Genomic DNA, 24,354 nt, shown 5'->3' on the forward strand with positions numbered 1-24,354 from the left:
AGTTATTGATTGAGCAAATTGCTAGGCCGAATAATTTAATAGCCTAGTCAAGAGTCATATAGACTAGGTCTGGCTATAAATCGATACGCTCATAAATTTGAGTCAATTAAGACTCAAATTTACCTAAATTAATCACGATAAACTTGATAAGTTTAGTGATGGAAAGTTTTGCATTCGGTCAATCAATTTTATTACATTCAGAATCAAGGCAAAGTCACGTCAATGCCATCCTACTTGATCGACCGGGAGATTACAAAGTCTTTGTGGATGGGGCTTGGCATAAGGATGAGTAGATCGACAACAGCGCTGTAAGTAGTTGGGAACTAAGTGATATTTTTGAGCTGCAAAGGGCAAGTGGAGTTCAGGACTTTCTATATTGACCGTGGAGGCAAAGGCTATTAGGATTAGACTTGTAAATGGATAGCGAAATCCGTCTCCGAATTCGCATTCATATTCGTTTAAGGGTGTTCGTATTCAGAAATTTTCTTATAGAAAAATATCCTAATCCGTCCGCTAAGCAACTGGATTCTGATTCGGATAATTGCTTATCGGATCGGATAATATCCGGATAGAGTAAAGTATTTAACATTTTTTTCTCTGAAAATGGATGACAATAGGATTCGGAAACCGGTAATCGATAATTGGATAATCGAAAATTATCCTGTTAGAGTAAAGTATTAAATACCTTTCTGTAAAAGAAGGGGTTAATAATCGGATACGGAAACTGGTAATCAGAAATTGGAAATCAAAAATAAAAAATAAAAAAATGACAATCACCAATCAATAATCGGATAGTTTATCGAATCGGATTATTATAGGATAGCTAATAAAGTTTTGGATTTGGATTTTGATTTGAATAGCGCTTTTGCTAACCGGATTCGGATTCGGTTTTGATTCGGATATTGGTGTATCTGAGCCGAATCTGATCCGTTTACAGGTCTAATTTAGGATGGTACCCTACTAGCTAAGGCTCCTAATTTGGAAAAAATCACCATTCTAGCTTATCCGATTGCTTAGCTGTTGTTCCCACATTAAATAACAGCTTGTTAGAGTTCGAATCCTCTTCGGGGCCAGGGGCGAAGCCCCGCCTATATTAGTTATATAAAAGCTCTCCTAAGGATGTAGTCGTGGTGCGTGTAAACTGGTCTGGATGAACCTTAGATAAAAAAAAAAAGCTCGTCAGTGGTGGATAAAATTGGACCACTAATGCCATACTTTCACACATCAATAAAATGTTGCTGAATATTGCTTCCATCTAATTTAGAATTGGAGAGCAATACTCTGCTGAACTTTCTTACTACAGAGGCTTATAAGCTTTAAAATGTCTAGAGTCTGGTGAGTTTCACCCCTTTATTTATTGTAAAACCCTCACTTGTGAAGGCTGGATATTTTCCATATACTTTTTTTTTTTAAAATTAAACAATTTTCTCCTGACAAATAAATAAAGTTGATCTATTAGTTTTCTCGGATCATTTAATGATATGAACTCATTAAATCATCAATATGTGATTCTTTTATTATCTTTCCAATTTTTCTGTATTCTTTTAATTTTTAAATAATTATATGAATTGCTGGTAGAGGATGTACATGTTATTTTGACTGTACAATCAAACAAATCTCACTCTTTATCCCTATTCCGTTCACTAAGAACCACATTTGGGTGTTCTCTCATAGCCAACTTATATATTTATTATAACATAAAAAGATTGAGTCTGGATCTTTATTTACATGAAGAATTTTTTTTTTTTAATTCATTTCATAATACTTGTCCAATTAACAATAATTTTTTTTTCTTCTTTAAAATAGAGAAGATTTGGAGTTCAATATTTTTGGAATTCTCGTAGAAAAGAGGGTTTTGCTGCCATGAATCTAATTATATAGATTGAAATTTTTTTTCTCCATGCAAGCAGTGATCCAGATTCAAATTAAGAAACTATAACACTTCGACCATAAGACGGTTGTCATTGATAGTTGGAATGTGGTTGGTTTCTCTATCCTCGAGGATAGCTTAAATATGTCTGGTTACCATACATAGGTTGGACTTCGTCAGTAGCGAAGAAAAAAAAGAGATGGACCACCAGAAAAAGAGCCAAAGGTGGACTAGGCTCTAATTTGGGTTTGGAGTCAAAGCAATGGAGACCCAGAGATTCTGCTCGTACAGGAGAGGGAAAGGTTGGGATGTCTCAGCTTCTCCTTCTTCATATCCTTATAGGTCCCTAACAACTTTGGGATTTTTTGGGTTCTCCAGAAATCCAAGTTGACAAATTTTCCCTCCTCTGTTTTTTTGGGGAGGGGATGGAGATTCTCGGCAAGCTTCGGAATCTCGATGCTTACCCGAAGGTCAATGAAGATTTCTTTAGTAAAACTCTGTCTGGAGGAGTTGTCACTTTGGTTTCCTCTATTGTCATGCTAATTCTCTTCATATCAGAGCTTAGTAAGTCTCTATCTTTACTTCTTGCAATGTAATTGTTCTGGTATGGTTATTCTGGTTGCATTTTATTTTTTATTTCAGAATTTTGGTTTGATTGATTGTGGTTGTGGTAGAAAGTGTTGTCGTGGAATAATCCTAAAAGTATTGCAGGACCCAGACAATGGGTCTTCATGAAAGGTTGCTTTCTGCTGTTACTTTGAATATTGAGTAAATGTCATTTGAATGCTAGACTAGAAAGAGCTGATCTTTGCATTATCTTTTGGCTTTGGATATAGGTATGAATTGCTTTTGAATTTGGAGGTAAATGTTTTGCTAAAACTCGCCTATGTGAACCCCAAACAAGTCGCCGAGTTGGCGAGGGACTTTTGTCTAGGAAAGTGTGAGGTTCTGAGTTCGACTCCTCATACCTTTGGGGCCAATCACATTGTGTTGTATGGTGTTCTTCAAGGTTTTCAGCGCAGGTGGGTTCAGTATGGACATTTGGGATTAGTAAGGCCGGCCTGGATACCTTTCATTAACAAAATAAAATGAAAATAAAAATCTATACATAGTTTCTAAACCTATATATTAAATGAGTCCTTAGCTAATTAATTAGCTAAGCAGAAGATATCTCATTATAGAATCCGGCCTAAGAGGATAGGAGAGAAGCTATTCAATTTTGAGTAGCTATCTTCCAGACATAGCCAGATTTATGCCTAGTATTTCATAACTCCTGCTAATTACCCAGTAAAGTTTGCAATGGAGCAACTCTTGATATCATAGTTCAGTATTATTGTTGTAGCTAGTAACCTCGATAAGTTTTAGTTGTGTAAGTGTAACCCAAGTTTCTTAGAATAGTGTGATTGACATATGAGGATCAGAGGATCTTTAAACATAGATGTAGAACTCAGGGTGGTGGATAACATCTCTGTTGAATAGATTAGCTTCAACTATTGAAGCATGCTTTTTGAAGTGATCTAATAACCTGCATTATAAATGTTTGATAAGGTCAGGGAATCCCAAATTCAATTTAAGTGTAAGGTCCATAGTATGTTCAATCATGTATTTGTGTTGGTGTTTGACATGGATTTTGTTGAGGACGAATGGACAACCACGTGGAAAAAACCAAGCAAATAGTCAAAAGCAAATAAGTAATTTAACATGGTACTTCACATAATGCTTACATCCATAGAACAAAATTCCATCGAAACTTGTGAAATTTCCACCGAAATTTCTCATTTTGGAAAATGCAAAACGAAACTCATGAGGACTGAAAAAAGTCCTCAGTTTCGATCGAAACTGTCAAAATTTCGTCAAAACTTGTCGAAACCTCGAAACCTGTCGAAACTTGGTTCAACCCCAGTTGGACCAGCTAGTTCATGAGGAAAAAAAATTCCCAAATTTCGTGGAAAACTTGGGAAATTTCGTGGAAACTTGGAAAATTTCGTGGAAACTTAGGATTTTTTCTTGTAAATTTTGTAGCTTTCCCAAATTTTTAATTTTTTTGTTTATTTCATGTTTCCCCAAATACCCCCTCTATCAGGACTTTCCTATCCAAAGTGCGTATTCCCTGAGGTTGGTTATCTTAAGCATATTGATGACTAGACTCATAAAGTTACAATTGTCGATTAACTTGACAACCATAGGCATAAAATGTCATGGGATGTCTATGTTCATTGGTTGGAGGAGAGGATGTTACATGCATAGTACTACTCAACTCACAAGATGAATTCACTCTTGGCACTCCTCTTAACACTAAGTTGTATTTTCCTTTTATTGTCAACTATTTTGAAGTTAGAAATTATATATTGAATGTTATGTGCTAAGTAGTTAAGTTTATAATGTACTTTTTGGACAACTCTACATTGATGTTATGTACATTGAATGACGTATCTACATTGATTTTTTTAGCAAAATACAACAAATGTATTCTTTATACTCTAATTAGCTTAAATACAGGATCCCACCCAAAATAGTCTCTAAAACCTGTCAAAACTTGTACGGAAAAGTCCTCGATTTCCTCGAAATTTCCCAAGTTTCCGCTTAAGTTTCCCATTTTCACCCGGTCGAAACTTAAGTTTCTCTCAAATTTTTTACTATACTTATATCCACTAGAGACAACCAAAGATCTTTCAACTGAATTTGAGAAACTCTCTACTGCATTCTCCACCTCACAAGCTGATCCGCCCGCTGTTGTGTCTGAGTTTTCATCAAATAGACACTATAGGGAACCCAACAAATTTGATTGCCAGAATTGCATTCCTCCTACTTGCATAGCTTTATAATTTGACAATCAACTTTTTTGGCTGGGTCTATTACATGCACATGTCCATTTTTATATACTTGGTTCTGGGACCTTAACCATGGTCTAATGGCTCGGCTTCTTCCCTCCTACTTGCATACCTTTGTTGCATCAAATATGCTTCTCTAGGAGTATCTTGCCTACTAGGAGCCTCCGGTTCCTACCTGATGAGAATGATCAATGTTTATATCAAGGAAACCCAAAAAATTTGATTTCCAGAATTACAATGCCTCCTACTTGCATACCTTTACAATTTGGCAATCAACTTTTTTGGCTGGGTCTATTACATGCACATGTCCATTTTTATGTAATTGGTTCTGGGACCTTAACCATGGTCTAATGGCCCAGCTTCTTCCTCCTACTTGCGTACCTTCATTGCATCAAATATGCTTCTCTAGGAGTATCTTGCCTAATAGGAGCCTCTGGTGCCTGCCTGATGAGAATGATCAATGTTTATATCAAGGAGAGGCTGGAATTGAGCTGAACTTGCATTGAGATGATGCAATTGTACTTCATTGGGTTCAATTTGAGTGTCTTTGTTGTTGCAGCTACTTTTGTTTTTATAGCTAAGTCATGTTTTGTAATTTTTATCATTTTAGAATTCATTCCAGTGGACAACTAGGCTTCTTGAATTCGAGTTGTTAAGTTAGTCAAGTTTAGGACATCTCAGGATTTCTAATGATTCCAAGTGTTTAAATAAGTCATAGTTTTCCAATTTGAATTGAACAGATAAAATACACGCTTCTTTTGATTTTTTTTGGCATTTGGGCTGCAACAAACTATTGCATTGTCACTATTGCTACCTTTGCTGCTGTTTTGAATCCTAGGTCGCTATTTCTGCTGTTGTAGTTACTTAGAAGAGAAAAATCAGCTATTGTCAGTTTGAGTAGTCTGGAGCTGTTTTGTGATATGATCAAAGAATCTTTTCCATTCTTCATATTTATTCGTTTTCTTGATACACTGGACGTTTTTGTAGGACCTCCAACTGTTTCTTGAATTGCTGGTATGCTCATTTTTGGACATAGACCTGAAATCATGAGTTTCCATTATTAGTCAATTTTTTTTGGGAAAAGAAATTCATTAACTATGTGGTTATTGGTATCATCTTTTAGAAAATCTTTGTTAACGGTTTCTGTATGTGACCAAAGTTGGAGGGACAATCTCATCCGCCATGTCCTTCATGCCTGTCTTCCTAATAGCTAAAGGCTTTTGGAGTTGAATTCAACATGGTACAAAGCCATGACCCAGTATTACATTGACAATACAATCCCTTGCAGCCTGCCCCTATTATTTAGGTGTTCATTGCATGCAGTGCACTTATAGGAGATCACAAGTCAGGGGCGACCTTAGGGTATATTCCTCGATTTTGATGACTTCAATTACCAATTGGGCTTCCCCACCTAATAGTGTGAACGATCCAAAGGATCAACATCAAACTGCACCATTTTGTTTATTAGATATTTCCTTCTTGTGTTAGCTGATACTTTTTTCGGTGGTGAATAATTCAGAAGGTAACCCAGATTTGTGTTGTCAGGGACTCATCTGTATTAGGATACTGATCCTGAAATTCTTTGATTTCAAGAGCACTACTTCTTGATCTTGTTTAATCAACCCAGTACTTCTGATTAATTCTCCTACCATTACACCTTGATGTTAATGCTCTTTAACTCAGACTTTCCATTTGTTTTAAAGAAGAGATCAAGCCCCTGCTTGGCTGCCTTCCTATGAAATTTTAGAGCTATCCTTCAGGAATCCCTTCTATGTTGCTATCAGAATCATCATACATTGCATATTAAAAACTTACTTTTTCTGAAGGCTGTCATTGGCACGTTGGTCAAATGCTTCCTTGCTAAATGCTTGATCATGGTTCAAGTCCTGGAAACAGGGTAAATGCTGCAAACAGTTTGACCAGCCCCAGACCTTGCTAAGTGCGGGACCCTTGCGTATTGGGTACATCCATTTTTAGTGTTCTCTAAACCATCAGTCGGGTTCCTTCCTGCTGAGCTTGGTCTCAAATTTCACAAAACACAAGGTTTTCAAACCCTATTTCTCTTTTCATAAAGAAGTCCTATTTTTTCCTCTGAACCTTCATCATAGCTTGTCCAAATTCCTTAAAAGGGTCCAATGGCAGCTATAATTTGAAATTATGGACCACATTTTTTTTTATCTAACTGTGGAAACAACTGATATGGGGGATGAAAGGGGATTCCAACTGTTTTATCTGAACTGAACATCTTGTGATTGTAATTGTGATCCTTCTTGTGCATTTGCAGCTAAAAGAGGGGGGGGGGAATAATTAAGTTGATGTGTGTGGAATCGAAGTGAATTTCATAGGCTTTAATTTCCATTTTTATTTCATTATTGACTTTTTGTTTCTTGTTTCTGACTTATTTGTCATTATTTTTTGTTGAAGTTTGGGCAGTTACTGTTCACGTAAACAGTAACGTGAACAATATTATGCCATTATTCCTTGTTTCCTTTTTATATATGCTATTCTTTCTAATGTAGGAATCCTGCTACACAAGTTTTGGTAGTTTCTAGAAAGCATAGTTTCTATTTTCTATTAGTTACTAACTTCAAAACTTTTCTTTTTCAGTACTTTCTATTTTGAACAGATTTTAGGAGTTAATTTTACTAGAAAATTCTGTCCATAAGTTGTACTTTTTATTTAATGGTACCTTATTCTATATCTACTCAAGATGTGCTGATGGATATTATTTATGAAGATCTTTGTCCTCAACTTATGGCATTCTACAACAATATTACCTACATTAATGGTACCTTATTCTATACCTACTCAAGATGTGTTGATGGATATTATTTGTAAAGTTCTTTGTCCTCAACTTATTTGTCCTTGTTTTTTCAAGTCACCTGTTTGTCTATAAACGTCTTGATGAAGTCATTGGGTTAAAGTTTTTGCTGCAAATTTGATGGCGATATTTCTTTTGCCATGCAGGAATCTATCTTCACACTGTTACAGAGACTAAACTTACAGTAGATACTTCAAGAGGAGAAACTCTTCGTGTTAATGTCAGTCAACATGCTTCTATTTCTTTAATATCTGACTGATTTGTTGCTTCTTTTTTTCTTTTTTCTTTTACAGCTAGTGGTCGGCTGTTAATTTGTGTCTTTATATAAAAAATATCAACCTTTTTTAAGCAAACATACCCCAGAAATTTAGTGTTTTAATGATGCATTATGTTGTCTTTTAAGGATTTATTCTCTTTGTGGATTTATCAATAAATTAAAAAAAAAAAAAACCCTGCTTGTTTTTATAACCTATTTGTGTGATATGGTCTTGAGAATGTCTTAAGGGATCTCTGTAGGTGTTATGGTGCTTGACACTGCCTCTCCAACAGCACCATTAAGAGAAGCATGGCTTATTCCATGAACCTGGCCCCATGATGATTCTTTCCTTAAGATTTAGAATCCCATAATCCTTTGGTATTACGCATTGAGTGCAGATGCATGTTCATTCCTCAGGTCTCCTTTTCTTTAAATATCTCATCATAGGATAGGAACTCTGAAATCCTTTTCATCCCTTGGTGCACTGGTTAAGTTGTGCTATTGCAGCTTGTTGGTTTTGGCTTCAACATGAAAACATCCTCTCGCAAAGCCAGGGGGTAAGTAAGGTTGCATATATGCATCCCCCTCCAGATCCTGCCATAGTGGAAACCTCATGAACTAGGTTTCTCTTTTATTTGTTATCTGCTTTCTGGTTTTGCAGTTCTTTAACTTCTCATTTTTAGCCTATTAAAATAAACTTGTGAATCAATTTTTTAAGCTAGAAGGGAGGAAAAAAAAAAAAAAAAAAAAAAAGAGACATGACAACCAGTTTAGGGATGACATTAATAAAAAATCCAGGGCAGTTACATATTGCTTCATCCTCATCTGCCTTCCACTTCCTAAGCATGTAAGGGACTTCCTGTTCATAGAAGTTAATTGGGGGGAGGGGGTATGCAGGGTGGGCCAAGGGGTTAGTGCCTAATCAATTCTGCTGGAACTAGGTCATTTCAAGTTTGAACCAGCCGGCCATCTCGATATGCTCCTTGTAAAGGTGATGTAGCAGAGAGTCAGAAACACCTGAAGGCTTAATTGACTAGATAGTTGGTTCCTCCTCATGCCATAAGGACTCATGCTTGATCATAAACCTCTGCATCTATTTTGACTATAACATTTGATTCTTCGTTGTCACAGTACCAGTTTCTAACCCCGCATCTACCATACTTCTTTCTTTTCCCAATCCTCCAGATGTTCTCTTCTCCTCTCACCAAGTTCCCATAAAACATCCCTAATGATTCTTTCAACTAAGCAGGGAGAAAAAGAAAAATGATAATCATGTAGAAAGTGACAGATTGTATCAGAAAGGAATACCATCTTGTATCTATTGGAATTTTGTGAGAATTCACCCTGTGCAATTACATCAACTTGAATAACATTTCTTGTTACTGTTATAATAAAAGGAAAAAATGAACTCACCCCCCCCCCTCCAAAGAAAAAAAAAAGGAAGAAAAGAAGAACAAAATAAGGGAGGGGGTAATCATTCTTCCAAAGCATGATCCAGAGAATTAGAAATAGATAAAATTTTCACATGTGGTGTCCCTCTTCATCTCCACTTCTTAAATATGCCTTGAGCTGCTCTTGACTTATGAAACTTGCACTTTTTCTTTGAGCTTTTATACCGTTCAAAGAGCCGGAGTAGTAATCATCTCACAAATTCACTCTTTCTGCCATCAATATGCCTAGAGGTCTGATTATTGTGTTAAAAAACATGTTGCTTGGGTTAGAGGTGACTGATTGGGGAAGACTAATTGGGATTCCCACTATTACTAGAATGCATGGGTTGTATAGTTGGAGGATCCTTCTTCATGGAAAGTAAGGCTCTTTCCTGTTTTTCATTTTGTGGGTGATGCAAGGCTCTGTCATTTATGGCCTTTTTTTTATTCTCCTCTTCCCATTCCTTGCACACCTCCTCCTTCAAAAAATTGCACACCTCCTTCTTTAAAAAAAGTTGGCTTTATCTCTCATCATTCTCTGTCTGTTTCCCACCAGCTCTTCTTAGTCCTGCTAATTTAAATGGTCTCCAATTTCTCCCCTTCTCTTCCTGTTGTTTTGCTTGTTTACAGGGGTTGTGATCTCGTGGAACCACAATTCTGACATATGGTTTTATCTTGACTTTGTCAAAACCTGTTGGAGAAAAATCCACTCTTTCTATAATCTTTTGGTCCTAATTGAGTGATAGCTGCCACATGACTTACTTTTTTACAAGTTAATCGACTTGAAGGTTATTCAAGTCCTTATCTTCCTTGTTAACCCATTTGGATGCAGATACATAGTTTTTGAGTATTCTACAAAATGTCATTTTCTTCTTGTGCTTCCCTGTTCAAGGACTAATACTTGGATAATTTATCTTCTTTCTGCAGTTTGATGTGACTTTTCCGTCTCTTGCATGTTCCCTTCTCAGTGTTGATGCCATGGATGTCAGTGGGGAGCAGCACTATGATATAGTATGTTAATCTTACTCTTTTCTTTTAACCTCCCAAAAAAAAAAAAAAAAAATCTTACTCTTTCTTTACATCACTTGTTCGCATCCTATTTAAGAAATATGTGAATATAACATGTGTCATTGCAGAAACATGACATAATAAAAAAGAGAGTTGACCATCTCAGCAATGTGATTGAGTCAATACCAGATGGAATTGGTGCACCAAAGGTCTGTGTCTTTTCTTCTCTTGGTATAAGTATTGTAGTGGAAATCGATTCCCCTCTTTGTTTGGTTTGGAAAACTCTACTTGAAAATTTTCACTTCCTAAAACTTGACATGTTGAAAGCATTCCAATGTTTTTTATTGAGAAACTTTATTGGCATACAAAATTCTACATTTGTGAAGTAATATTTACCACAAAATTCCTCAACGAGATTATTTGGGTACCTTGGCTAGTCATAAATTAAAAAAGTGATGTAGAGGATGATGTTTCCCCAAGAATTAAAGTGAGGTGGATGAAGTGGAGAGGTGCACCCGGGGTCTTGTGTGATCGAGCTCCAAGGAGGGAGAAATAGGATTTGGACGAAGAATAAGAAAGAGAGAACCAAAGCTGTTTTCGAAACTTAAGTCAAAGTGAAAGCTAAAGTGGCATGTTGAAGTTGAAGATTAAGTCAATGCCAAAGCTGTTCTTGATGTCATAGAATAGGGAGCACCAAGTGAAAGAGCTGGTCATTCGGAACAAGGGACGAACTCCTCCTTTTTATAGGATTGTCATACGACCACCTATGTTGTATAGTGCAGAGTGTTGGGCTGTTAAGAATTATTTTGTAGATAAATTCAATGTAGCAATGCTAAGATGGATGATTGGCAAAAGTAAGAAGGATAAGATAATGAATGATCATATTAGAGCTCGTCTGGGAGTAGCTCCGATGAATGATAAGTTATGAGAAAGTTGTTTGAGGTGGCACAACCACGTTTAGTGGAGGCCTATAAATGCCTCTATGTGGAGAAGTGATTTAATCTGGATTAAAGAAATTAGAATAGTTGGGGGCAGACCTAAGATAACCTTAAGAGAAGTAGTAAGGATATGCATAGCTTAGGCCTTGTATTTAGTATGGCTGTGAACTGAGCTGATTGGAAGGCAAGAATCCATGTCGGACCCATTTAGTTGGGATAATGCTTCTTGTTGTTTTTGTTGTCATAAAATTGTCTTAAGGCCAAGGTATCTCAACCTAATACCCGTTTAATATGGATTAAAGAAATTAGAATAGTTGGGGGCAGACCTAAGATAACCTTAAGAGAAGTAGTAAGGATATGCATAGCTTAGGCCTTGGATTTAGTATGGCTGTGAACTGAGTTGATTGGAAGGCAAGAATCCATGTCGGACCCATTTAGTTGGGATAATGCTTCTTGTTGTTGTTGTTGTCGTCATAAAATTGTCTAAAGGCCCAGGTATCTCAACCTAATACCTGTTTACTCTGAAGGCAGCCAACATGTTTTAGCCAAGCTTGTACCCACCAGCCAGGTGCCACTCCACTTTATGCAACCTTTTTCTTGTTATTTCTATGCTTCCCTATTATGTCCCCACTTCCACTATCAGCAATTATGCAGTGATCTTATACTATTGCAAGACAAAGTTGCATACATTATTAGGACAGCCAAAACAATAATATAGCTATATCCTTTTTCATTTTTGTCCTTTTAACTTGTATGTTCCAACAACTCAATGCTATCCCAAGTAAATGGGGCTGGCCACATGGATCCTTGCACTTTGCACTAAAACAAAAACTAAGCCATATCTTTTATATTATTTTTCTAACTGAAATAAATTATAATTTTAGAAATAATAATATCTCATCATTTTTATAAAAAAATAATGAAATGTAACATCAATATGTAACATCAGTCCTTGCCATCCAACAACAATTCAGCTGTATCCTTCTTATATAGTTTTTTCTAATTAAAAACAAATTAAAAAATTTAAATTAATAATATTCATAATTTATATAAAAGTCATCAAATGTAACATCTATCATCAACTTCAATTTTAAATTCCAAAACAGTAAAAAAAGAAAAAAAATATCTTGTACCTAGTGCACAAGTCTCTCCCATTTAGTGTGGTCTAAGGAGAGACAACTCTTCCCCTATTTCAGAACTTGAACCTTTACCCAACATTCAACAAGGTGAGCACTTGACCAATGAATGAAGCTTGAGATTCATAAATTTTAGAGCAAATTGCATTGGCACCCAAAATGGAGGCCTTAAAGCATTAACACCCCACTTTATGTTTAGAAAACACAGAGACCCCAAAATTGGATTTTTATTGGATACATTAGTTTAATTTGTCAGAAAACCGTTAAATCATTGTTTATTTTCTTTCAATTCCAAAAATATTCCTATAATAAACATTGACTTAATGGTTTTCAGTGACAAATTGGACTAATGTATCCAATGAAAATCAAATTTTGGGGTCTCTGTGTTTTTTAAACATAAAGTTGGTTGTCAATGCTTTAAGACCTCCATTTTGGGGTGCCAGTGCAATTTGCTCTAAATTTTAAAATAAAAAACAATGCTTTCAAAAATGTTAAAGAATTTACAAATATAAAAAGCCTAATTTTTCTGTAACTTTTGTAATTTTTTAAAATAATATTTCATTAAAACAAAAATTTTGAATAAGGAAAAAATTTATGAAACTATACATTGGCAATGGTGTCTAACATGTATAAATTTGAAATCAAATTACCAAGTATTAGCCTTATGTTTTTTGAAGATTTTCACAAGAGAGTCAACTATTTTAATAAAAAAAGTTTAAGATAATTTAAAACTGAAAGTTATGTTTTCAAAAGATTGTCACAAGAGAGTCAATTATTCTTCTAAAATAGATTAAGATAATTTAAAACTGAAAGTTTAGTTCGAGTCCATAAGGTCATAGACTGGGTTACATGCAACTTAAACAAATTAAAGCTCTAACCTAATTTTGAATAAAGTGATATACCTTCAACTTCAAATCTTCCACAGATCTTTGAATGGTTTAGCAAATTGTCTCTTCTGAAGTGTTCCACTACTTTCCAACAACTTTTTCCCAATTGAAACTAGAAAAATGAAGGATTTCAACCCATTCTTGTTATGATTAGAGCGATCAATCACACACAATTGAATTGAAAACAAGAAAGAAAGAGACACGAATTTTTCCCTGGTTCACCTCAATGTGAGGCTACGTCCAACATTAGGTTTTTCACTATATTCTTCTCAAAATAACTATGTTAGATGTTTTGTTACAAGAGAATATATATGTGTGCTTAGAAACTGTAAGCTACAGCTATTCATGGGCCCAAGCCCAAACTGGTAAAGAAACTCGAGGCCCAAAGAAATGTGGATCCTCGACCCCCGTGCCCGTCGGGAACACAATGTGAAGCATGAGCCATACTCAACATTCTCCCACTTTTGCTTCCTTAAACCTAAAGCAGTTGTACACAATTCAAACCTCTTTGAACCACTGCTTGAGTAAGAAAATCAGCACTATTTACTTTTTGTGTCAATTTTCTTTGGCATCACAACCTTTTGTTTTATCTTCTCTTTGACAAAATGGTACTGTATGTTGATATGCTTGGTCCTTGCGTGAAAACTTGGGTTTTTGGCTACGAATTCACACTTTGGCTATCACACCCAATTGTCATTCCACCTTGTGTAAAACCTAGCTCTTCACACAACTTACACAGCCAAATGACTTCCTAGACTGCATGTGTCAAAGCCATGTACTCTACCTCTGTAGTAGATAAGGAAACTGCGCTCTGCCTCTTGCTCATCCAACTGATAGCTCCGTCAAATAAGGTAACAACATATCCACTGGTAGATCTTCTACTATCAATGTCACCTCCCCAGTTAGCATCCACAGAGCACTGTAGCTCTAATGGTGGCGGTCCTCTTGAGCTCTTCATACCTTCATAGCATAACTCAAAATCAGATGTACCACAAATATAGTGAAACACACGCTTCATTGCCATCTAGTGCTCTTTCCCTGGCTTTGACATATATATACTCAATACTCCCACTGCTTGGGCAATATCTAGACGAGTACAAATCATGGCGTACCTCAAACTCCGAACAACACTTGCATAGGGAATTGATGCCATCTCTTCTTCCTCTTCTTTAGTCTTGGGGCATTGGAGAGTTGATAACTTGCAACTTGTAGGCATGAGAGTCTTCAGTCTTCACTAGCTTTCAATTGACATATTGAATTTCTTTAGAACATTTTCAATATATTTCTTTTGACTCAATCACAACCTTCCTTTTTCACGGTCCCTCTTAATCTACATCCCCAAGATTAGATTTGTTGGGCCTAAGTTTTTTATCTCAAATTGCTCTGCTAGTAGTCCTTTAACTGTACCGATCATCTTAATATTGTTCCTAATAAACAACATATCATCTACATACAAGTTTAAAATAATAAAGTTACATTCTAACCTTTTTACATAGACACAATGATCAGCATCACAACGATGAAACCCAAGCTTTAAGACATATGAGTCGAATTTCTGGTACCACATCCTGGGAGACTGTTTCAGGCCATACAAAGACTTATTTAACTTGCACACTAAGTCTTCATTTCCTTTAACCACAAACCCCTCTGGATGTTTTATGTAGATATCCTCCTCCAAATCACTGTGGATGAATGCAGTCTTTACATCCAGTTGCACCATCTCCAAATAATATGCAGCTGCTATAGATAGAACAAGTATTATGGAATTTAATTTTGCAACAGGTGAAAATTCCTCACCATAATCAACCCCTTCTATCTGAGAGTATCAATTTGCACGGCTCCCCATTTGCACCAACCTTTTTCTAAAACACCCACTTGCATCCAATCGCATTGCGATTTACAGGTAGTCTCACCAAACTCCAAGTCTTTTTTTATTTTATTAAGGGAGTTCATCTCATCTTTTATAGCTTCCTCCCACTGTTTGGCATCATCTGAGCGTCTAGCTTGCTTTACTATGCTTAGATCGCTTCACCTATGACATTTAGGCACAACTATCATTACTGGCATAAAGAATATAAATATCAGGTGTATACCTCTCAGATGGTCTTCTCTCCCTCGTGGATCTCCTTAACACTGGTCCAGCTGCTGCTTCAACCTCAGCGTCAATCTCAACCGCTGTTTTAGAATCTATATCCTCTTTCTCATTAGGTTCGACAAATTCAGAATCTGAATTTTCTGCTCCACTCTGTGTGTTGACAGACTCTTCTTCAAAACCCACATCTAACGTCACTGTCTGTGGCCTTTTTAGAGCATCTGAAAAAATCTGATTCAAATTTGATTCTTTGAACACAACATCTCTGCAGTAAGAGATACGTTTAGTTTATGGATTCCTCAACTTATATCCCTTGATACCATCCTTGTACCCAATAAAGATGCACTTCTCTGACTTCCTATCAAACTTGTTTCCTTTTTCTTTGGCACGTGCACATATGCCTCACAACCAAACACTCTGAGATGAGAAATTTCTGGCCTCTTCCCAAATAATGCTTCAAACGGGTTCTAATCCTTCAAAGCTGATGTAGGGGACTTGTTTTTAAGATAACAGGCAGTAGCTACTGCTTCTGTTCAAAATTCAGCTACTAAACCTGAACACTTAGCAAGCATCTTGCTTTCTCCATGAGTGTTTGATTCAACCTCTTTGTCAATCCATTCTACTGAGGTGAATATGTTTGCGTATTCTGCCTTGCAATCCCACTGTTCGCACAAAATTTGTTAAACTTCATTGAACAATATTCTTTTCCGTTGTTAGTCCTCAGTACTTCGATTTTTTTGTCAAATTGATTTTCCACCAAGGCTTTGAACTCTTGAAAATTTTCAAACACCTCATCTTTGCTCTGCAAGAAAAATAACCATACATATCTTAAAAAACCATCAGTAAAAGAAACATAATACCTCGATTTTCCAAGTGATGCATTAGATGTACGTCCGAAGACATCATTGTGGATCAACTCCATAATACCTTTTGCTCTACCTCCTTAAGATTTAAATGAAACCCGCTTCTGTTTCCCATATAGACAATGTTCACAGAACTCAAATCCCATAGAACATCTTGGCATTCCATCCACTGGCTTCTTTGTTGTCAAGGTATCTAGTCCCTTCCAACCAATATGACCCAACCTTTTATGCCACAACATTGAAGTGTCCTCCACCTGCTTAGAGATATAGCTCTCACCACTAAACACTGTGTTACACAGTAGTTTCCACAGGCTTCCCATGTCGTTCTCCTTTGGTAATTACTATAGACCCACGAGTTAGTTTGCACGAATACTTGTCACTGCTGAAATTGACACCAGCATCTGCCATAGTTCCCACTGAGATAAGATTTCTGGTAATACCAGGAATAATGCATCACATCAAGCAAATCCTTGAATGTTCCATCTTTCAACTTCAACCTCACCTTCCCATGACCAACTATATTGAGTTTTGTGTCATCTCTTATCCTCACTGTACCCCTGTGGAATGGCTTATAACTTTAGAACCATTCCCTATGAGGTGTCACATGGGAAAGATGCTCCAGTATCAATTATCGATTCATTGCAATCACTCTGAGATGAGCTACCTACCTTGTATAGATCTACTGTGCTATTGTCATTGTCCTTCTTTGTAGCAAAAGCTAATAACTCATCTCGCTTTTTTGGGCCTACACTTGTACTTCTGCAATCCTTCCTCAAATGTCCAACCTTTTTGCACTTCCGACACTTTACACCAGATTTATCTCGAGATTTAGATCTTCCCTTAGATTTACTCTTATCACCAGATTTAGATTTCTTATTGCTTCTCCCACTAACCATTAGAGCCTCATTCGTGGTGCTTTTAGAACCCATCTTTCTCATCTCCTCGGACAACAAGGCTGTTACTGCAGTCTCAAAAGATAGTTTGCTAACACCAGAACCAATCAAAATAATTATATGCTTCCATGAGTTAGGCAATGAACAAAGTAAAGTTCAAGCTTTATCTTCCTCATCCAGATTAACATCTGTAGATGTAAGTTGTCCACATATAGTATTAAATTCATTTAAATGCTCAGAAAACGAATCACCCTCACTCCTGCGGATTGTACAGCTTCTTTCGCAGAAAAAGCCTATTCACGAGTGACTTGCTTTGATAAAGGCTTGCCAGCTTCGCCTAGAGATCCGCTTGTCTTATCGAAGTCATGTTCACCAAAACATTATCAGCAAGGCATAGCCAGATTAGACTTCGAGCCTTCCGATCGTTTTTGATCCATTCCTTCATCTCAACATACACATCCGCCTTTGATGATCCACCTTAGCGATTTTCACTGGCATAGATGGTTTATCGTCTTCAACCATGTACCACAGATATCTATTCACGAGTAAAGCCTTCATCTTTAGCTTCCATAACTTGAAACCCTTTCCTCCAAACTTCTCCACCTCAATTAGTGATTGACCAGTCAACATCTTTCATAGATCAGATTAACGGATTATTTTTCACCAAGAAAACTCTATTGCAAATCTTAATTTGTAAAAGAAAAGTAGCCTAATCACAGAACCTGACGCTCTGAGTCCAGATGTTAGGATTAGAGCGATCAATCATACACAATCAAATAGAAAACAAGAAAGAAAGAGACAGATTTTTCCCTGGTTCACCTTAATGTCCGTTGGCACCACAATGTGAAGCATTAGCCATACTCAACAATTCTAAATACTGCTTTAACTAAAAGAAATGAAAAATGAAGTTTCAATTGATACTTCACCAAAATACTACTAGTCGGTGAAACTTTGTGGTTGTGGGGTGTTCAAAATAAGGTGAACCTTAGGTTCATTTCATTTCAGCTTCAATTGAAAGTTTGAAACTGAAATATCTCATGAATGCAGAGGAGACTAAATTATAAAATAAGTTACAAAAATGAGCCCCAACATGTATGGGTTATTACTAAATTCTGATTCTTCCCTCAAGGTGACACAAAGATGTCTCTGATGGCCAGCTTAATTAAGATATCTTTGTCGATGACATTTCTAGACTTTTTTAAATTCTTAGGGCTGCCTTGTAGTTGTAATAGAGGCTTAGTCGGGTGTGAACTTAACAGCTGAAACCCTGTAGTAAGTTGCTTACACGCCCAGTATCTACATAATCATCTTTGTAGACAATTAATAAAATTGGAGTGATACACAACTGATGTGAGATAGATTGCATTATTCTTATCATCGATCTTGCAATTACTGGTCGTTTCCTGTTTCTTATTTTCCATCACAGTATGAGCTTGTTTTAAACCCATTTTGTAGTATTATTTAATAAATGCATTTTTGTTTCTTTTTGTGATTTGGCAACTTGTGTTACTAAGAAATACTTTTGTGGGTTAAAATCTTGACTGCTAAATTCTGTGCCCAGATTACTATTTTTGTTTTCAGAACTTTATGAAGTTGTTTTCTGTGACCACTACTTTCTCTATACTGATAAGAGGACCACAAACCAATGAAAGGCAAGTTCAGTTCATTATCAGATATGGAGAGGTTAACAGATTCAAGAGTCTAATTCTTTGTAAAGAAGGGTCCAGTTGTCCAAACCAAATCAGCATTTTCACTAGCCACCTTGATGGTCACTTTCCTAGATTGTTCATCCTTATATTGGGGTATGGTGACCCTCATGGTTTAAGTAATCTGAATCAGATCAGGGCAATTGTCCTGTTTGATCTGGAATCAGTTAGCCCAATCATGATTCCTGCTGATTCTGCAACCTTTTTTGAATTGCCAATTCTTTGTTCTTGGTCTTCATTTTTGGCTATTATTGTCAAATTTCAAATCCATTTTGTAAATCTGTGTTCTTCTTCCAGATTCAATTTTTTGAGTTCAGGCTAAATTGGTTTGATTCCAACTGATTCCTTTTCTGGATCTGTTTACTCTTAATCTTGGGTTGCCTTGTTCTGGACTCAGCCATCTTAGTAACTCAAAAACATGGAGACTGAGGTTGTGTTCAGAAACATCTAGGACAAGTTGATACTTGAACCATTCAGTATTTGTGTAATCTCGACATGTTTTACACTATCTGATTTATTTCTGTATAATCTCATGTAATTTCCCTGATCTTTCATATTTGGAAAAAGATAGTATGTTTTATTTTTGAACCTGAAGATCTTATATCTTCCTTTTCTTTCTTTCCAGATTGAAAGGCCTTTACAAAGGCATGGTGGAAGGCTTGATCACAATGAGGCTTACTGTGGTTCTTGTTTTGGAGCAGCAGCGGTATTTTCTCATTTTGGATTTGTCCTTCAAATTTAAACTTTTCTTAGTGTCAAGAAAATCTGTCTTTAGATAACTTCTACTTATGGTTTGAATTAATGTGTTTACTTCATATTCTGCTAGTTGGTATGCATGCTAGTGCTAAATAATTGCTGAGATGATCAAGAGTGAGTATGTTAATTGGATATGATATGGAAAGAGAAAGTTTGCTCTTGATTCAATAAAAAAGGTGCGGTAGCTACAAAGTATTAGATCTTAAGTAACCAAGTGAATGCACAGGCAAAAGCTTTTCTCAATGAAGTAGTAGTGATGTATGTATATTTTGCATTTTTGAGGACAATATGAAAAGAAAAGCTCCTTTCAAATGTATAAGCTTGCATGGAACAGAAGTCAAGAAATCTGCAATGTTAGATGAATGACTCAAGTTCCATGGGAAAGGAACTGAAGGATTTCAAACCTGCACCTATTTTATGAGATTCCAAGATAATTCTAGTAGAGGAATTTATAGATTGAAGAGCAGGTTTAAACCTAACTAGGAGCAGTTGGTTTTTATATCTAGCATTTCATAAAGAGGAAAGGACAAGCACTGGAGTGGAAGAAAACTTAAATGGGGGCTACAGTTCTAAACATGATGCTCTGAATGTGGTCGAGCCTTTATTCACAACACATTGCCTTGGATTTTTATTTGGTTCGTAAAGAGAGAGCTAGATATATAAGATGTATGTATCATGCATATTTATTTAGAAACCAAATAAAATTGATTTAAACGAGGAAGAAAGAGTAAGAGCTTGGAAGAGACAAGAAGAATTGAGCAAGAGAACCATAAGTAAAGAATTGACTTCTCTCCCCTATACTGACCATTAACTAAATAGATGGTAAATGGGAAGTAAAGTGTAAAAAAGAAAGATATGATAGACTTACAACTCAAGATAAGACTCCCACAAACCATTGACAAAACTGTCCCTATTGCATAAAACATTCCCCCTTCAAGCTGGAGCAGGAGATCAAATGCCAATTGGTGAAGTTATCTGCCAATTGATAACTTATCTTAACTAACACACAATAAATGCAACCAAAATAAATATTCTCTTTGATGAAGTGTTAGACAACTTCATTGTGTTTTTTAAAGCCTTGTTTTTCACAACACAGCTGCATAGGTGCTTCAATGTGAGATCCCAAATATTGGATTAATCATTTTAATCACATGAGTTCACTCTCCAACAATCCATGGGCCATTCCTTTGAGTTCTGCTTCTACACTGGTTCTAGCTAGAACAGGTTGTTTTTTGCTCCTGCATGTAATTATATCACCACCCATGTACCAACTCAATATAGATAGTTTATCAAAAACTGTACTTGATGATGCAGTAAACAACATCCAAGTGCCCAAGAGGCCAAGACATGCATAAAGTGGCTCATCAGTCCAAGTCACCAACTGAATGAGTGATACCAGGGGAAGTTAAGACAGGTAGATAAACTTCCCCACCAATCTCTGGTACTTCCCCACATCTATAAGAGGAGGACCACAATTGCCGCTAAGCTTGTGATTTTTATTGATGGAGATTTTTTTTTCCGATGTACAACCCAACATCCCAGTTTCTTTCACTTGTAGATCGCCATGGAGAAAGGCATCCTTCACATCCAACTGATATCATGGCTAATCTTTATTGCCAGCCACCAATAGGAGGATTCTTACCATGTTGTCCTCAGAGCAGCGAATGTCTATTGATTATCTATTCCATTCATCTAACTGTACCCTTTTTGTTACCAACCTAGCTTTATATTTCTCTACATTGCTTTCTAGGTACTTAATTGTGTGGATCCATTTACATCCAACTGGAACTCTCCCCCTAGGATTGTCAAGTAGTTCCAAATTACCATTCTTTTCAAGGGATTTCCTAAAACATGGTTTACTTCCACTTTGGTTTGGACATCACCTCAGAGTATTCTTGGTAATGAAGGAAAGAGCACTAGAAAATGCAACATTTGTAGGAGAGATAGCATCATAGGAAACAAACCTGGGTATTAGTGCAACCTCTCTTTAGTCTTTACCTTTCGAATGGCAACAAGAAAGTCTAGCTGGAATGGATGAAAAGGAATATTAACCTAACTGAAGAAGGAAGTTAGGACGTGAATCCAAAGAGGACTAAGGTCAGAAACATCCAATTCTTTGTGTTCCCAATATCAAACTCCAAGAAATCAAGAAATCAAGAAGCACCAGATGCTTCAACAGAAAGAGGATCAGAACTCATAAGAGGAACGGCAAATGATACCATGTAGAAGTGTATGTTTTGTGATTAATAATGAATGAACAGTACAGTATTTATATACTGTATACAAGCACATAGATATGAGACACGTGTACAATAACAAGAGCCTAGAATATTCTATTCGTCTCAACACAAACATGATTGGAAAGATAGGCAAAGATGAAAGTAAAGTAATGACATCAGCAGCCTATTCACTCCCAGGATTCTCCATTTGAGGAGGATATTTAGGAGCAAAAAAGAAGGATGGATTCAAAAAAGGTGACATCTTTGGATAGAGCATTTCCTTATGGTTGGGGGGGGGGGTTTGCTTATACCCCTTGATAGGGGAAAAATAACAACAAAAAATGCATTAGATTGCCTTAGGATCTAGTTTACTTTGAGCTGACTTATTGATGTATATTAACAAATACTATGTAAGGGTAGATAGCCTTGTAATACCAGGGGGTTACACTTGGACCATGTATGTACACGTTAGTTTTAGTTTTCTCTTTTCCCTTGGATACTTGCAGTGTAAGTATCCTCTTGTTGTCTCAGCATTCTCTACTAATTCTATTTTATTTCTTTCTGTATAGCTATTTATCTGGTTTAGGAAACTTTTCCTGAACCCTGACTTATGAATAAAGTATTTTGTGGGACACAGAATGCATCTTCCACAACTCTCCCTCCCCTTCATTCTCTTATTTCTCCTCTTCTTCCCTTATTCTCAGTGCTGGTTTTACAAGTGTGTTATCGTGACAATGTGGATCTAGCAAACACACCCAAATACCCTAAGTGGAACATAGAAAGAAAGTGCCCGAGGTGTAGAGGTTTCCACTGGGAATACAGAACTGTGAAGATGAGTGGGCATGCAGACGATTAGAAAGGAAGCAACATGAAGGCCATCAAACCAAATGCTCTTGGGGACTAGCAGGCCAAACAGGAGAGTACTGTAGCTTTAAATGTCCTCAGTTAAACCTCATGTTGGAGAATATAGCTTTGTTAAAGCTGATTCATTAAAAAGAACTTTATTAAAGCTTCTACATATAGTATCTTACATAGTCTAGCCTCTACTGGAACACTCTTTGTTTCTAGGGTTCAAGGAGAGGTGTAGAGAAAAGGTGAGCTTAGTTGACTCTTAAACCTGCTTTGATACTGAGTTAAGAACCGGGTAAGGATTGATTCAAATAAGATAACGAAAAAAGCAAACTAGGAAGAGAGGAAGAGGGAAGGGGAAGAGATGAGAAAGAAGAAAAGAGTTGAGAGACAATACCATAGGGAGAGTTTCTATACTACCGATTAACTAATAGATGACAATTATATATGGCTCCCTAAGGATATTAAGGTTACAAATTGGAAAAAGGTAAAATTACATCTCACATAACAAAGCCATATGCTGGTGACTAAGATACCCTATTAACTCTCAAAACATATTTTTCAAACCATAAATTTAACAAGGTTCTTGAGCCCTGGAAATCTGGAATAGACTGACACTAGGTATCTAACTTTTGAATTACTTAGGGCAATATTTTCATTTCTCTATCTAGGATAAATTAACACTAGGGTTGGTAAATATTCCATGACTAAGTTATCTGAGTCGTCAATACAGAGTTCTAGGTGGTCAAGGATGCCTATCATTAGGTGGTTTTTAGAGTCATGAATCAAAGAAGGCTACCCAATCTCATCCATCCCCATGTGCTAGAAAAAACCAAAAGTTGTAGACAATACCTATTTTTCATCTATATTCTCTTACACATGATATTATTTCTCATACAACTAATAAAACCGGACCTTGGTGAAAGCTATTTTGAGTTAATTGGCTTGTGTGTGACAATTTAGACTAGAGGTAATGAAACTTCATGTTGATTGTTTTTTTTCTTCCTTTCTGAACTGGGAGCTGAACTTACTTTTTTTTTTTGCTATCAATATAAAAGGGTGAACCCAATGCCAAAGGCTTCTGCACAAGCAAAGTCTGAGGGGAGTGGGGCAATTTTCTACACAGCCTTACCCCAATAATTTTTGCTAAGAGGCTCTTTTGATACCTTGACTTCAGGCTACACCTGTGGTCCACCAACCATTGCGCTAACGCCAGCCCCTTTCAATAATGTCAACAATAAATGCCCCTGTTATCATACTAAGTCATAAGTTTAATTGAGTCCTTCCCTTTCTTGTCCCCCCTTCTCCTTTTGTGTTGCAGTCTAATGATAGTTTTTTAATGTATTTTTCTTCATTTTCCCTCCTCTGGTTACAGTTTGATGACCAGTGCTGTAACTCATGTGAAGAAGTCCAAGAAGCTTACCGGAAAAATGGATGGGAGCTAACAAATTTTGACCTGATTGATCAGGTAAATGGAAAGTCTTATTATTATTTTTTAACTCCTTTTATTAGTGGAAGTCTATAAAGAGCTAGAAACAAAATTGGCTCCAACTGATCTAGCTTAATTGAAAAGATGATTAGGTAACTTTATGAGGAGAAAAGAAAAAAAGAAACCTGTGCTCACAAAGATATATAGATGGATTTGAAATAACTTCAATATACAAGGGACTAGACCAGACCATTTTAGCTATTGGGTGAACAGACTCTTTGTTAATGAAGTTTGAATGGTATGATCATGCTCATATTTTTATCTTGTATATCCTGCATGCATCTTTGGTGGTCTTAATTTTGTTCAGGAA

General features: G+C 36.4%; 1 protein-coding gene across 1 annotated transcript in view; it reads left to right on the forward strand.

Moving 5' to 3' along the window:
• Positions 1–1,919: 1,919 nt before the first annotated feature.
• LOC149002676 (uncharacterized) overlaps positions 1,920–24,354 on the forward strand; it is a 29,539-nt gene continuing 7,104 nt past the window's right edge. Inside the window, exons 1-6 of the mRNA XM_089137279.1 lie at positions 1,920–2,434; positions 7,669–7,742; positions 10,136–10,219; positions 10,345–10,425; positions 19,357–19,437; positions 23,931–24,023. Coding sequence (XP_088993405.1) covers positions 2,296–2,434; positions 7,669–7,742; positions 10,136–10,219; positions 10,345–10,425; positions 19,357–19,437; positions 23,931–24,023 — 552 coding nt within the window. The 5' untranslated portion in view covers positions 1,920–2,295. The remainder of the gene's footprint in view (positions 2,435–7,668; positions 7,743–10,135; positions 10,220–10,344; positions 10,426–19,356; positions 19,438–23,930; positions 24,024–24,354) is intronic.

This window comes from Hakea prostrata, chromosome 10 (assembly GCF_041222555.1).
Source record: "Hakea prostrata isolate BN-2017 chromosome 10, UWA_Hpros_2, whole genome shotgun sequence".
Classification (NCBI taxonomy): Eukaryota; Viridiplantae; Streptophyta; class Magnoliopsida; order Proteales; family Proteaceae; genus Hakea; species Hakea prostrata.